The 17,466-nt window shown below is 34.9% G+C and overlaps 1 protein-coding gene across 5 annotated transcripts in view; it reads left to right on the top strand.

The window, feature by feature from the left end:
• Window positions 1–17,466, top strand: part of XRCC4 (X-ray repair cross complementing 4) — a 258,151-nt gene that overhangs the window by 159,054 nt on the left and 81,631 nt on the right. For all 5 annotated transcript variants that reach the window (XM_027100692.1, XM_027100690.1, XM_027100691.1 and 2 more), the window contains one exon: window positions 4,656–4,803. In XM_027100692.1, the coding sequence (XP_026956493.1) occupies window positions 4,656–4,803 (148 nt within the window). The remainder of the gene's footprint in view (window positions 1–4,655; window positions 4,804–17,466) is intronic.

The raw sequence follows: 17,466 nt of genomic DNA, 5'->3' as shown, positions 1-17,466 counted from the left end.
CGGGGGCTGGAGATAGGTGTATATGTTTGGCGGGGGACCAGAAGGAGAATGGTGACAATCTCCATTACAGTTCCATAGACTCTTTGTGTATATGAAGATATGTATATTATGAAGAAGGAAAAAAAATCCATAGATATGAGATAATAAAGAATTCCTAATAAAATTAATTATAAATCTGAAAAATGATTTTTTAAAATATCAATATTTAGGTGTTTAATCATCAGAGACTTAAGTTTACCAGGTAGTTCAACTCATGGGGCTTAGGCAGTTTAGCCAACAGTGTCATTTCACTTCAACATTGAGAGCACCCAGGAAGGCCAACACTCTGCCCCTCTCATGTCTGAACTACTGCTGCCAAACTCCTACAGTTCTTCTGTCAGATGAGAAGAAGTGTGGCTTTCTGTGGAGCCTCGTTTTACAATAACAAGGCTTGTGTGAAGATTCCCCATTTTCTAGAGGCAGTGAAGCTAATTAGAACTTGAAATTCATCCCACAGCTCTGCCAATCAGTATTTCAGCTGTAGTAAGTTAATTGGCAATAGTTTTTTCTTTTCTTTCTTTTTTCTTTTCCTTTCTTTTCTTTTCTTCTCTTCTCTTTTCTTTTCTTTTTTTTAATTTCCTGGAAATGGTGAAAGACACATTGTTATGACAAAGAGACTGATGATAATATTAAAAACTGAGAATTCTGGTTGTGGAATCTCAGAAAAAATCTCCCCTGTCAATATCAGATTCATACTCTTCTGCCTGGATTTGAAAGCTTGCAAATTTATTTAACATGTCTCTCTATCTTCATTTTCCTTCCTCTCTTTACCTGCTGCCCATACTTATCCAGTCTCATTTCCTGCATCTTTTTCTCTCATGAACACTCCTCCAAACAGGCCACACTCCTTCTCATTACCCTTTGAACATTTGTTATTCTTTCCAACTATATTCAAACTCTTCCTCACAGCTAAAATGAGTATGTATTACCTGGTAAACTTAATATGAATTGATTTTTTCCCTTAAAAATGGCATACAAAACTTGAAAGTGAAAACTTTGTCACCATTAAAAATATCTAGGGTTATGAATAATATAGACATTTTGGAAGTTCCATATTTGGCTTTGTGTAGATATAGTTCAGATCTCTTCTTTTGTATATAAAACAGCTTTGCTTGTTTCAAGATCCAGAATCATTGTTCAAGGTATCCAGAGTCAGAATAGAAATAAAGTATACAGCCTTGAGACCAAATAGAATGTGAGGACCAAACATCAGCAGAAGTAGTGGAGAGAGGTGGGATGGCTTGAAATTTGAGGAATGCTCGAGCTGAGCAATTTAACACGTAGGTACCAGATGTTTGGAGTAGCGCCTCATTTTCCTGGTTACTGGCATTGCAGTGTGAAGAGGAAAGGATAAGATGGAATGTTTTCCTTTTTTAAAAGGCTGTATAATTATTATCAAAACTTCATGTTAAAGACATATATATTAAGTGAAGCTATTACAATATGATTCGCTATTGCATGTATGTAGTAAACTGAAGGGAAAACTGTTTCTCATGGTGCAAACACAAACCAGAAAAGATATATTTGGTTTAACCAGTAATTAAGCTTATATGGTAGTCATTTTTCCTTACGGCAGTGTTACAGAGAGCTACACTGTAACTGTAAAGAGAAAGGAATAAAAATGGTGCAGTAAACTGACGTGAAACTCTTGGTTATACAAAACTCTTAAGTTCTTTGTGGTACATAATGGTAGCCACCAAGAAGTTTAAACTGTAGGAATAATAATAAATTATCAGATTAGGTTTTCCTACATATACAATTATCAGCTAAATATTTATTAACAAGTAAAGACAAAATAATTCATGAACTTGTTCTATAAGCTTGAAGAAGTTCCAGCTGTGTGTCCTTTTAGGTGTTCCAGTCACCCCCTCATAGAAAATGTTCACTTTTGACAAATATAAAGGTTCCTGAGGTAGGAATGGCAATTTTTCCTGGCATCAGGCAACGGTAATCATCCAGAGTTCACAACGAGACACAGAACTACTTGAAGATTTAGCACAGGGCATCATCTCTAAGAGTAAACAAACCTCATTGGATTCTTATAGCCTGTTCATAAAATGGTGGGGAGTATCTCTAAAATACTTTAGCCAATTTTTGTATCTTAAATGCCTTTAATTTTACTCATGAGAGCTCATATGCAATATTCATCATGCACATTTTCATACCTTGTTTTCACCAATAGATACACATTTTTGTCGTTCAGTATACTAATTAGTAAATCATCAGTTATTGAGATGCAAATAAAATAAGTGCCTCTAGTAGCCCCCTCAAGTATATAGACTTTATTATTAGAATCCCAGAAAACTACTCCTGGTCCATAATTCTTGAGTAGATGCCACACTCTTACTAATACACACCTTTAATCACATTGCATTTTAAAGTAAATTCTAGGCATTATAACAAATAATATAACCATTTGATGTATAAAATATCCTGTTGGGTGCCAATGCGTAAGTTGTTATCCGGAGTTTTGAAATGAATGGCAGAACTTTTATGTAACTTTATTTTTTAAAAGTTCACCTTACCTTTTAATTTAAACTTAACATTCTTCCCTCATAAATGTCCAACATGTCATTAAATGCAATCTTTCTCCATTTTACAAGTCTATCTACAGTTGAAGCATCCTCTAACTCTGATAATTTTGCTAGTTTTATTCATAGACAAGATTGTACTTTGTTGATTGCTTATGTGATTGAGTAAACCCCGTGTAAGAGCTGACTGGGTAAGAAATCAGAATTATCTTCCTTAGTCACCTCATAGCTTAATAAAAATCAGGGAATCATTCAGCTGGAATACGTTCAGAGAAAAAACCCCTTTTTATTTACCTTTCTTTACTCTCAATACATTTTTAGAGGTTAATAAAATAATGTATAAGAAATCTAATGGAACTTACATGTCTTAATAACTTAAGCAGCTTTGGAAAGTAAAATATGCTTTGATGAACATTCAGTTAATATTTTATCAATAAGTAATTTGCCTACCAGGCAGAAATATTTTTTAATTGTCATAATGATAAAATATAAAAGCAAAAGCTGTGTGATTTGGGCAAGTTACTTAACCTCTCTAAAGTCTTGGTTTCCTTGTAAATAAAATGAAGTTAGTAAGTACTTCACAAGGTTAAAGATTAATAAGATAATATTTATAAAACCCATAGCAAAGTGTCTAGCACATACATTCTCAAAAATGGTAGTTATTTCCAGGGTAAAAAAATCAAAAGAAGCATTTCAAGAGAGTGGTCAGTAGTGTCCAAGTGATATCAGGTCACTCAGAGAAGCCTGGACTGCACAGAATGAGAACTCAAAATGCAGACTTTTCTTCTAGAATGTGATACATGTGTGCCTGAACAACTACTCACTCTGCAAATTAGCACACTAAAATTAATAGAGCTTATGGGGAAAAAAAGTTAAGTTTTGGGCAGAGCACTTAAAGTCTATGCAGCTTTACATTGTTGTTGTTAGTTCTCCAGTTACAATCCTAATCAAAACATTAACTCCATTAAATCTCTAACAACATTTGCACCAAGCATCACAGTCGGCAACCCTTTACATCATCATACTTCCTCTTAAACGGAGGAGATAGGAGGTATTGAATGCATTTGATTGCACTAGTTTCATCAAAATTAAACATCTGATTTGAGATACAGGGAGAAATGTCTTCACAGCTCTTTAGGTATAATTGCAGCTTCAGCAGAGAGCTTAACTTTTGAAAAGTATAGGGTTCTTGACTCCACTAAACCAGCCCCTGTTTGTGCTAACGGGATGGACTTGTATAGGATTTTTAGACACTCATCTCCACTTTTTAAGGCCTTTATACATTGCTAAGGTTTTTCTCTTTAATTGGGGTGAAAGCTTGCCCCTGATCACTTTTAAACATTAACAAGCTGGAAAAAATCATATGAACCAACAGGACATCCAGAGTCCAAATTATACTGATATTGTTCATGATTTACCAATAACAAAGGAGCTCTTCTCTTTTACAGAAACATGTGTTATAGAGAATATACTGTGTATTGGATGGAACAATGAATATTCTGAACTCTCCTAAAGCTCTTGGCAATTAAGTTTTTCATAGAGAATAAAGGAATATAAATCAAGCCTGTTTCTATTGTTGCTTCTGTTTCATGTATATCAAACATTTTTCAGGGTAATTTAATGGTTTAGCCACATTAGAGACATCTGATAGTATTTTCTTACATTTTTCTTGTGCTTATTCCCTACAGTTGGCTAAAAAGTTTATGAAAATTATCTCTGGATCACTAGAAGTCCCCATTCCTGCTAACAATTACTGTTTTGCTGTCAGTTTGATTCATTATTCCCATAGCAGTATCCCCCCCACCAAACACCTTTTAGAGGTGCCTCTAATTCAGTTTTATCTATGCATTTGAGAAGGTTGTTGCTCAAGATAGGCAAAGACCATTTTGATCAAGTTGTTCCGTGTGTACAATATACTTCAGATTTTATATTGGTATTAAAGTATTATATACTATCTAACTAGCTCACTTCACCAAACCTGAATAAATAAAAAAAATAATTTTGCTATATTTCAATGTTGATACTGTGCTCAAAAATTATATGCATAATTTTGTTTGGTCACATTTTTATGTGATTTTATTTTAGCTGCTGTAAGAAGAGATGATTCCATTATTTCAAGTCCTGATGTCACTGATATTGCACCAACTAGAAAGAGGAGGCAGCGGATGCAAAAAAATCTTGGGACAGAGGCTAAAATGGCTTCTCAGGAGCATCGACTTCAAGAAAAGGAAAAGTAAGTCATTTTATTCTTTGTCAAATAGTGAGATGACATTTAAAAATCTAATATATAATCTTAAAATTATATTTTTATTTCTGAATTTACTTACAGCTATTTTTAAGAACAAAAATTATGATTTTGGAAATTGTAAAATGTTTGAATCAATTTATTCTCTGGTTTTTGGGTAATTCCTATTAATATTTAAAGCAGAAGTGCTAAAAATATAAGTAAATTTTTTTTCTTGTGGTTTTTATGGATTAATTAGAAATGGCATGTAGGATACTAAAAACATTAGAATCCAGCTTGTGTTCAGTAAAGAACTTCGATCGAATTTACTGCTTTAAAGAGACTCATAGAACATTCAACTTAGCCACTTGATTTGATTATGCTTGGTATTTTTTCAAGTAAAATATCTCTTTGTAGTAATCTATTTATTTCTATTAGATTTTGGAATTATAAACTGTATTTTCACTGTTTTTCACTTTTTGCTTCAGACTGCCCTCCTTCAGTATACATCCCAATTTAGTTGTCATATGTTGAGGTGTTGGGATAACTAACATTTCATTGCAGTAAAACAGTCTGCATTTATACGGAATATTATCAGTTGAATCCAAAATGAATGTACAAATCATTTGTACGTGTGTGTGAGATATATATATATATACCCTAAGATTTTATTTCTTTTTCTCTAAACTTTTGATTAATTTAGCAAATGGTAGTTGAACAATAGCCTTGTGACAGATGATATTACAGACCACTGGTATTCAAAGTATGGAATGAGGATCTGAGGGTTCCCAAGGCCCTTTGTGACGATCCACAGGGTCATCCCTTCTTCAGTTCCATAGCTATGTGAGGCCAGATTTTCTTCGTATATTTTAATTAAAATAATAGGTCATATCTGTTTGAGTGCAGAAGCTAATGAGAATCTAACTGTTTTCATTCAAGCCAGCCATCAACAGATTTGCAAAACATTGACCTCGCAAGATTTTTTGTTTGGGAAATATAATGATTTTTGTAAAGAATATGTTATTCATGTTATCATATACTCGGTTTATTATTATTTTTAAAATATTTAATACATATTTTAAGTTTTTTCTCAGTTTTTATTTTGAATATGGCAAATACAGTCCACATGAATAAAAGTTCTTGAGGTCCTCAAGAACTTTTGAAAGTGTAAAGGGGTCCTGAGAGCAAGAAGTTTTAGGATTCTGTTATAGACAATGAGGATGCCAAGACAGGCACAATCCATGCATTCAGGAAACTGAATGTGATAGGAGGGAGTTTTCAAGTTTCTTGCATAAAAGTTTGCATTGTACAGTTAATAGTGGCATTGTTTTGTTGTCTGTTTATCATTGGGTTTTGAGTTTATAGTTGCATTACCATGGCTTATTAACCATTATATCCCATTAAATTTAGCTAGGAAGCCTGACTTCATTACTTGTTTTCAATTCTAAGCATATGCTGGATTTCAAACATTTCTGTCAGTCGCTCACAATGGTATTTCCTCTGTATCTCCTGCAGTAGCCTCTCAGTAGAATTTACATTCATTGTATGACTACCACATGATTTCACATTGTCTAAGGAAATGCCCAGTAGTTACTGTTGTTTGTTGAGAACAAAATAATTGTAGCTATGGCTTTCCCTCATTCATTCATTCATGTATCATTCTTTTAACATATGTTTACATGCTGAGCAGACTTGACACAGTCCCTGATGTCATAAAGCTTAGTCTACGTGAGAGAAGACAAACATTACTCATACGATTACATAGATATGAGGAGTACAGTAGTGGAGTAGAGAGCAGAGATTTAGGCAGAGGAAACAGCCTGTAAACATGCGCTGAGGTGGACTGTGTGAGGGTGATGGCAGTGGAGGGAGCAAGGAAGGGAGGGCTTGCGAAGAGGCTGAAGGCTGCTCAGAGGCCAGTCCAAGCTGGGCTGTGTGACCCTTGTTAAAAATTCAGCCTTTTCTCATGTATATGATAGCATTTCTGGTTCTCACATTGCAGAGGACATTTCTTCTTGTTTTCCCTACCCTTTGATATTGCTTTTTGACTCTTCTTAAGGGTTATCAAAATATTAGATTGACTAGAAATCTCTGATATTTTAGTCATTATTGTGTCTTCTTAGATATAGTCATTTAAAATTATCTAAAACTATCGTCCTTCCTTTCTTTTTCATTTTTTAATTCTGCTTTCAAACTGCTGAATGTTGTACAGTTTTGGATTCCCAGTAGTAAAACTTTCATTCTTTTGAAATACAGGAAACTAGAAAATTGAAAACATACTGAAACTTATGTAGAGTACTCACAAGGATAATAGCCTAAATTGGCATGTGTTAGCAGTCCTGGGGTGCAGAATTGTACTGACATTTTGCCTTTTTCTTTGGTAAATATAAATTTTTTTCAGGAATATTTTTAGATCTTTGATGATCTCCCACTTTTAGTAAGACTCTGAAATCCTTGAATCTGGTACCTATTGATAAATATTCATTAAAAATTTCAGTGTGACCAATCCACACAATATGATTATACTTGGGGAACCCTCATCCTGTCTGTCAACTAGCATCAACACTAAGAGTTATTATTCAACATAACAATGTACTATACATTCCTTGCTATTTACTATCTTACATTACTTGAAATTATGATTTGTAGAGTTGTTTGGTATGTCCTTTTAATTCTACATATTAAACAAAATGAACCAGCTGACAAAGACTACAGAAACTGTGAACTTATTTTCATCCTTATATACTTTATTAATATCATCAAGTAAAATTCTGAGTGTAAACAATGTAAAATCACTTTCTATAAATATACAATGGCATGGACTTCCCTGGTGGCGCAGTGGTTAAGAATCCGCCTGCCAGGGCTTCCCTGGTGGCGCAGTGGTTGAGGGGACACGGGTTCGTGCCCCGGTCCGGGAAGATCCCACATGCCGCGGAGCGGCTAGGCCCGTGAGCCAGGGCTGCTGAGCCTGCACGTCTGGAGCCTGTGCTCCGCAACGGGAGAGGCCACAACAGTGAGAGGCCCGCGTACCGCAAAAAAAAAAAAAAAAAAAAAAAAAAAAGAAAAAAGAAAAAAAAAGAAGCCGCCGGCCAGTGCAGGGGACACGGGTTCGAGCCCTGGTCCGGGAAGATCCCACGTGCTGTGGAGCAGCTAAGCCTGGGCGCCACAACTACTGAGCCTGCACTTTAAAGCCCGTGAGCCACAACTACTGAGCCCATGTGCCACAACTACTGAAGCCCATGTGCCTAGAGCCCATGCTCTGCAGCAAGAGAAGTCACTGCAGTGAGGAGCCTGTACACTGCAACGAAGAGTAGTCCCTGCTGGCTGCAACTAGAGAAAGCCCATGCACAGCAATGAAGACCCAATGCAGCCAAAAATAAATAAACAAATAAAAGTAAATTTAAAAATATATATATATATATATATACAATGACACAATATGTATTTAAATTAAATAACACTATATTTGGGCTTTATTAGACACCCAGCTTAAAGCTTTAATGCTTTATCATATAACATAATAATTGAGGAAGAATTTTCATTTCAATTTTTTAAATTTAAGAGCTCTTATTAATTCTTTCAACATCCTCAGAAAGCTAATATAATAAAAGTCTATTAATACCATTTTGTTGGTATGACATGAAATCATTATGGTTAGGTAGACTAGTTGGATTATTTTAACAAAATGATTAATCCAGTCATTATTCACTTATTTGTCTAAATTGAATCAATGTCCCAGTCTGTTGAAATTAGCAACCAGTTAACAAAGTCAGCCAATAAACAAAATGCTCAGTTTAAGTGATTTAATCAATACTTTAATGTCTGTTACTCCTTCAACTATTTCAGCTCATTTCTCCCTACCTGCAAATTCTGCTTTACCTTCTTTTGGCTGTTCTGTTTCTCATTTCTGTAGATTTTCTTTATCAAAAGCAAACTACTTTTTTAAGAGATACTGAAATTTGTATCTGAACAAGGGACCTATAAATGAAAACTTTCTCTTAGAATCAAGGCTCCAGACCCTGGGAGAGGTGGCCAAGAAGAGAGCCAAACCCAAGTTACAACCAAATCATGTTTGTACTGGAGACCAAGACAAGGAGCCAAACACAGGGCTACACCGTGCAGACCTAGTTACCAAAACCGGGATATGAAGTTCTTATTGGAGCAGGAACAAGGGTTATCGCAAATCTCAAGCAACTCTAACTTAATTCTGAGCTCCTCCTTAAATGACTCTTGACTAGAAAAAGCATTAGCTTCTGTGGTCAAAGGAGCTGCTAAATATATAGGTGGAACAAAATGCCTCTAGCTCTGAGATTTGAATAGTGGGGGGCAAGAAAGCTCAGACGTTTATTGAAGTTAAATGATATTGAGTACAGAATTTATTCTTTATGGTAACATTCACAGACTGCATTCTACAGAATTATATAGAAGGAGATCTTAATAGGTACCCCACAGAGGATTTCATATTCAAATAAGTTTAGAAATTGCAATTTTTAAATTCAGTTGGAATTTCTAAACTTATTTGAATATGAAACCCTCTGTGGGATACCTATTAGGATCTCCTTTTACATAATTCTGTAGAATGCAGTCTGTGAATGAGAAGGAAATCCAAAAAAGAGGGAATATATGTATACGTGTAGCTGATTCACTTTGCTGTACAGTATAAACTAACACAATATTGTAAAGCAACTATACTCCAATTAAAAATAAATAAATAAAACTAAATTGCCCTCTCAACAAAAAAAGAAATTGCTGCATACCACAGCTACCACGCTCCCTTATGCTCCAAACCCTAAAACTTGGAGATTTATATGTTAAAGGATCTAAAAAAATCCATAGTAAATAATTCATTTGACTTGTTTAATCATTTTTCAAAAGTACTCAAGCATAGCACTGTCATGCAGTCTGCTTTCCTCCCTCCCAAAAAGGGATTAGTGACATTCCAAGGGATAGCATTCTTTAGGGCCGTAGTTTGGCATACGAACTCTCAAAATTCTCAAACATTAGTGATTTTAAGTATATAAGATCCTTTCAACCATAATTATAGAGTTTTAGGCATTAAATGTATCTCAAGAACAAAATGTTAGTTTGTATATAGGACCTTCCTCCCCATCTCCCCACAATACTACTGCTTAGAAAACCTCCTACTTGTCCTACCAACTGCCCTTCTGGGAGCAGCAGGGTCATTTTCTAAGAGAATTCTAGTGATTGGAACACATTCGACAGCCCTAAAAGAAGGAGTTCAACATCATCTCAGCTACAGGATAAAATCATTAAAATAGTTTGGGCCAAAAGTACAAAAAAATACTTGTATAGTCTTTAGACACTTTTATGTAGTCTTTCTTTCTGCAGGATAGCAAGTAAAAATATATAGGTTCACATCTCTTGTGTGAGGCACACAGACATGATTTAGTCTTCTTTGTGATGGATGTCTTCTGAAAACACAGAGTTCTAACACATTGTTCCAAACAACCTTAAAAATAATATCAAATTATAACTTTTCACAGATGTTGCTTCTTGAACTGTAAGGAAGAAGTTTTAACTCTGTGTTCTGAATCAACCTTTAAATGGTCCCATTAAGTAGTTGTGTAGCTGCAATATTTTAGGTGAGTGTTAGGTTGTAAATCAACACGTGAATCCGCACGCACATGTGGACTCACGCACCCCTACGTTGTTCACGATTTAATTAGCCAAGGTTGCACAATCTTATAGTCCATGTGGCTACACAGAGCAGGAAAAGATGCAGCACATCTTAGCATAGTATTTCTTCACCTCCTTGGAGTGGGGTGAGGTACTACACAGCCACCACTGATACAATTTGTTTAAGATATAATCTTCCTCGACTCAGAAAAGCTCAGTCTTTCCTTTTTATTCTAGAAGCTTACAGCATCATCCTGGATGAAATTGCACAATCCATGCACTTTTGTTTAGAGGAATAATTATACACATCAGGCTCTCCTGGCTCTGCACCAAAGTTCTCATGTCTATCAGAGCCTTCCAGGGTCCTAGAGAGTCCACTTCCCCACTGTAGCCCAATTGCAGTCAAATAGAGTTTAAATAGAGTTTAAATCAGCTATATGCATATGTATATCCCCATATCCCCTCCCTTTTGCGTCTCCCTCCCACCCTCCTTATCCCACCCCTCTAGGTGGTTGCAAAGCACGGAGCTGATCTCCCTGTGCTATAGCTGCTTCCTACTAGCTATCTATTTTACATTTGATAGTGTATATATGTCAGTGTTACTCTCTCACTTCATCCCAGCTTACCCTTCCCCCTCCCCCTGTCCTCAAGTCCATTCTCTTCGTCTGTGTCTTTATTCCTGTCCTGCCCCTAGGTTCATCAGAACCATTTTTTTTAGATTCCATATATATGTGTTAGTATACGGTATTTGTTTTTCTCTTTCTGACTTCAGTCTGTAGGACAGACTCTAGGTCCATCCACCTCACTACAAATAACTCAATTTTGTTTCTTGTTATGGCTGAGTAATATTCCATTGTATATATATTTTAGAGTAGTTTTAGGTTCACAGCAAAATTGAGTGGAAAGTACAGAGAGTACCCATGTACCTCTGTCCCCACACATGCACAACTTCCTCACTCTCAGCAACCCCCATCAAAATAGTACATTTATTACAATTGATGAACCTACCTCGACAAATCATTATCACCCAAGGTCCGTATTTTACAGGTTCACTCTTGGTGTTGTACATTCTATGGATTTGGACATATATATAATGACAAGTATCCACCATTGTAGTATTATACTGAATTGTTTCATTACCCTAAAAGTCCTCTGTGCTCCACCGATTTATCCCTCTTTCCCCTTAACCTCTGGCAGCTACCAATCTTTGAAATATCCCCATAGTTTTGCCTTAACCAGAATGTGTTATAGTTGGAATCATACAGTATGCAGCCTTTTCAGATTGCATTCTTTCACTTAATATACACCTGGGCTTCCCTGGTGGCGCAGTGGTTGAGAGTCCGCCTGCCGATCACGGGGATATGGGTTCGTGCCCCGGTCCGGGAAGATCCCACATGCCGCGGAGCGGCTGGGCCCATGAGCCATGGCCGCTGAGGCTGCGCGTCCGGAGCCTGTGCTCTGCAACGGGAGAGGCCACAGCAGTGAGAGGCCCGCGTACAGCAAAAAATAATAATAATAATAATATACACTTAAATTTCCTACATATCATTTGATGGTTTGACAGCTCATTTCTTTCTGGTGCTGAATAGTAATCCATTGTCTGGATGTACCACAGTTTATCCACTTACCTACTAAAGGAATCCATTTATTTCTCAATAAAATGAGGTTCATTTTCTTTGTTTCCCAATTGTAAAAGCACTGCATGCTTATCTCCCCCGCAAAAGCAGAAAGTATACAGAAACAAAATGGTAGCTAGGAAATGCATAATCCCACCCACACGGAGACCACCGCTATTAACACCATGGTATTCTGTATATTTGCAGATCTCTTCTCTTCCACACTTTACGTGCAAAACAAGGCTCATACTGTTTATGATGTAGCCTGCTATTTTAATATTTAAATATATATTTCTACTTTAATAGATACATTGCTTCAACATCATTTTATATTTATAGTGTCCCATTGTGTAAATGTATCATAATTTCTTTAACCATTTCCCATACTGTACATTTAGGCCTTATCCACATTTGTACTATCACAAAGAATGTTGTATATACTTGTACATAAATTTGCACATATGACTGATTGTTTCCTTAGTATGAATTCCCCAAAGTGAAATTACTAGGTTAGTAAAGTACTTATTAGGTATATGTACTTGTTAGTCCTTTGTTATGTTTTGACAGAGTTCCTCCAGAAAGCTATCATAGCTGGTACTCCCACAAGCAGTGTTTGCCTTTTGTTCTTTTATTTTCCAATTCATTCTGATCATTGCCAGGTCATTTTAATCGTTTAATCAATAAATAGTATCTCATTGTTTAATTTTTGTACCTAACCTTTAGAGACATCCTTCTTCTCTGGCATTTATTGATTATTGACATTTCATCTTTTGTTTATTACCTATCCATAACCTCAGCTGATTTTCAGTGGAGGTCTTTGTCTCCTATTGCTTTATATCTAAGAGTATTAATTTTATTTTACCCAGACTATCATTTGCCTTTTAATTTTTGTTAATGATATTTTGTATTTACATAAGTTATTAGTTAATCAAATCCGTCTATCAATAATAATGATAATATTTAACATTCACTGAATACTTATGTCCTAGATACTGTGCTAAACCCTTTATATATGCCCTTTATATGTCTCACTAAACTATACCCATTTTATAGATTAGGAAGCTCAGTTCTAGAGAGATTAGATAACTTGCCCAAAGACAATGCTACATCTGTGATTTTGAATCTAGGATCATCTTATTCCAAAAACCATACTTTTTAGCTACTTTATTATACTGCTTCAATAACTAATATTTAATATGATTAGTGTGCGCCAGGGGTTGTGTTAAGCACTTAAATTCCTTTAATTCATTCATTTAATTCATTCAATTCTTACAGAAACTCAGTGAATTAAGAGCTGAGTAAATATCAGATTCAGTGACTTTCGACTGTTTGTTCAAAATTTCTACAATATCACAGTAGAGATAGAACTGCAGCTCTGTGAGTACAAGGACTGGTTTAATAATACCTCCTGCCTGCCTTTCAACATGTATGTGAGGGTCAGATGAGATCACATGAATGAAAGCACCATCGAAGTAGGAAGCTCTAAGACTGTGATACACTGTTATTTTTAAAGCACTGTTTTCCCAGGGCTTTTGGCTAAATCTTGGAAATCTCTTCCTGAAAAGGAAACTTTGTTTATGGAGTTTTTAAACCTGTAGTGTTTCCTTTCCTCATAATTCTTATGGAAATGAGGATTGCCCATACCTTTCTCAGCAAATCTTCTTTCCTTCCAATTAGCAGTCAATAAGATTATATTGAAGGAAAATAACACAATTGGAAGACCGGGTTTTAAAAGCAGTTGATAATAAGTAAGTAAATAAATAGATAGATATTTACATTATATATATGCATTTGTATTCTATCATTTTGTTTCATTTAAAATTTAATTGCAAACTCATTCAAACATTTACTCATTTTTTACAGTTTATTCATTTGCATCTGCCAATTTAGAATATGGTAGTTGACCATCCTCTTCTTTCAAAAAGAACCTATTTTCATGTTTATACCTTGATTGCTTTTTTTTTCTAATTTAAACCGCAGCATACTTGATGTGTGTGTGTGTGTGTGTGTGTGTGTGTCTGTGCGTGTGTGTATTTAATTTTCATGGATAATATAATTTATCAGATTTAAATATCTAATTCTTGAAGGTTTTTAGTAACTGAACTTTAAACTTCTCTAGTGTCAAATTAGGGACATAAAATGTATGTGCAATTGCTATATATTTGCTTTGGTCATCATTAGCAAACCTCATTTTTTATACAACTTTAATTTTATCATAATGTTTATCTTAGTTGCAAAAGTAAACACAGTGGTGGTTTTAAAATGAGATAGGTTTTTATTAACTTCACTGTGTGTTTACCTAACTCTTCAGGCTGCGGCTCTCACTTTCCTTGCTGCATGTTTTGATTAATGGCCCCCTGGACTTGTTCCAGAATATACTGATTATGGTCAGTGCATTTCAAAGATGATTTATTAGTTGTGTTTGCAACTCAAAATAATTAAGTAAAGATTGATCATATGCATTATTATAGGTTTGCCAATAAAATCAGCAGTTACACTTTAAGATACAGGTTGCCTGAGTGGACTTTTTTAGCTATACAGAAAGGACAAAATATTAATATTTTTAAAAAACATATTCAATATCAACCACAGCTTTATGGCCTTTTAAAGCATGATTATTAAATGTGTCCAAAGTTTAGGCTTATAAGTACATGCATTTTAAGTTCTTTTTTAACATAATTTCAAAATAATATGTTTCAATGGAGATTACATAGATGTTTAAATAGAGTATTTCCATGTTTATAGCTCACCCTGGGAACAACCTGTACTACAATTCCCTCAGGCTATTACATGCATTTAGATTTCAAATTACTGACAGACTTGGATTTCTGTTTTAAAACAATTTTAATAAGAAGCTGTTATAATCTTTCTGTGTTTTAGGTAAAGGGAATTTATCACATATTTCATATATATTATATTTCTGTCACTTGAAAGACTTTCTCACATAAAATTTTTCCAAATTTTACTTGATAATCATTATTATTTCAGGCATTTTAAGTACTCTACCAACACAGAATAATGTGTAAATATTCATTATACCTGGTCAGAGGAGTTATTAATCAAAGGAAGTGACTCCCTGTTCATAATTTATAGTTTAATATTCAAAGAAAGAAATAGAGGTGCATTTATTTTTTATTATTTGGCATACTGTATTCAAAATTTACATTTTAACAGTGAAATTCTATAACTTAAATCATCTACTATGATATATAACTAAATGTTAAATAGGTATTTGTTCTGTATTAAACATCCTGAAATGAAATAAAATGGCTGTTTCATGTTCTAAACTTGTGTGAAGGAAATCGAATATGAGGATAAAGAAACAAGAAATGAACAAACAGAAAACCTAAATAAACTAAAAGTATATAACTATTCATAAGTATTATTCAAGGATTTTGTTCAGTTTTGGTAAATCATTATGAAAGGACAAAGAATACAGACATGCTTTGTTTAAACATCATTATTAAAAGTTTTTTCAGTAAAATTTTAAGACATTGTTTACTTGAAAATCTTTTACAATAATTTTGTTTCTAAGTAATTCCTTAAATTATAATTTATCAGTGAATTGAATAAGGCAGTGTTATCATTACCAGCATTATTGAATGCTGTCTTCTGCATACACCACTTCTAGAAATACAGAATAAAGACTGTGTCTTCTACAATCTTTGTATAGGAAATAAAAGAATGAAGGAAGATTAATCACTAGTATACATTTATCTTTTCCTTTTTGGCCACATTATATTTCCTGACAGACTATCTTTAATATGTATATAGCTAAAATGTGCTAAACTCCATAATAGGTACAAGAAGTTTGAAATTTCAGAGAAGGGAGAGTTGATATTCCATTCAGAGGACAATGGAATAAGCTGATGTGATAAGATCAGAGAAGACTGGCTAGAAGAAGGTGATATTTGAGTTTAGCTTTGTAAAGTAAATGGGGGTGTCTATAGACAAAAACTGAAGAAAGATAATGCAGAAACTGATAATTGAATCCAGGCTCCCAATTCCCCTTCTTTCTTTTAGTAATAGAACCCGTTCTGCCATCCCATGCATCTGCATGTTTTAACAGGGCACATGGCTCCCAGCCTAGAGGATACATTTCCCAGCCTCCCTGGCAGTGAGTTATGGCCATGTGACACAGTCCTTGCCAATAGGATGTGAATGGGAATGATATGTACAATTTGGGGATCTTGCCCATAAAATGATTTGACATACATTCTTGACAACCCTGTCTCTTTCTCCCTTCTCAGCCCATCTTCTACCAGGCATTTAAAGAAAACATCCTAGGAGATGGTAGAGTAAAAAAAGAGGAAGAATTGTGGTCCCTGGACAATCTCATGGGGCAGGGCAGCATATCCACCACGGACTACCCACTACCTTTAGACTATTGTGTGAAAGAGAAATAAATGTCTAGCTGGATTGAGCCATGGTGCTTTTGGGGTCTGTTTGTTACAGAAATGAAATATCTCCTGACTAAGAAGGGCCTTCCTGTCAGAGGAACAGAGTGCATAAGTAAATGTGTGGAGGAAGAGTCTGGAAGATAGGGAACCAGTGACCTTATCATGAGATGCAGAGAAATGTGAATAAAACTAGCGAGGTAGATGGAATTTGGTACTTAAATGCTAAGCTGATTTATTTGGACTTCTTTTATGAAAGCAGCAAGGACCTGTTAAACATTTTTAGCCAAAGAATATCATAATGAACAGTATGTTAGGAACATTTCTTTGGAAACCATACATTTGATGGAGGGAATGTTTACAGATTGGCAGTGAAGCTAGGATATTACAGTAGTCCAGGAAGAATGATCTGAAGAAGAATAATGATTATAGGTGTGAGCGTGATTGAAAAAAAGGGAAGGGATGGATTGAGAAACACTTAAGGTTGCTATCCTCTTACTATGGAAGAACTGGGAAACCTCATCAGTTATTGAAAGCTATTTGTTAAACATTGTCTTTATAAAAGTAAGTCATCTGTCTTACTTTAGAAATCAGCCTACCGCAAAAGCTGGATAAACAAAACTTGGTGGTCATGGGCATTGACTTCCCAGAAGACTGGAAAAGTTTTCTTTGTCAGGCTGGGATATTTGTACACTCAAATATATAGACATATACTACACTAATTTTATATTATTTTACTTCTTTTTATTCAATTTTTTAAAATTAATTTTTAGCATATAGGAAAGTATTTTAATCAGTAAACTATGTCCAAGTCACATTTTAAAAAATTATTTATTTTTGTTGTTGTCCAAGTCCCATTTTTAAAAAAGTTGTCATTCTGGAATGTGTACTATAGCCTCTGAAAGCCTTCCTTGATGTAGGTGGGGTTCTTGTTAGCTCCAATCCCAGGAAGTATTCCTTTTGGACATGTACTTTCATTGCAGTCTGAAGTTACGGGATTTTTCTTGCTTGGAGATATATTC

This window comes from Aethalodelphis obliquidens, unplaced genomic scaffold, assembly GCF_003676395.1.
Source record: "Aethalodelphis obliquidens isolate GAN/ISIS:26980383/991018 unplaced genomic scaffold, ASM367639v1 scaffold4, whole genome shotgun sequence".
Taxonomy (NCBI): Eukaryota; Metazoa; Chordata; class Mammalia; order Artiodactyla; family Delphinidae; genus Aethalodelphis; species Aethalodelphis obliquidens.
Note: the sequence above shows the minus strand (reverse complement) of the source record. Positions and strands in the feature narration are given on the sequence as shown.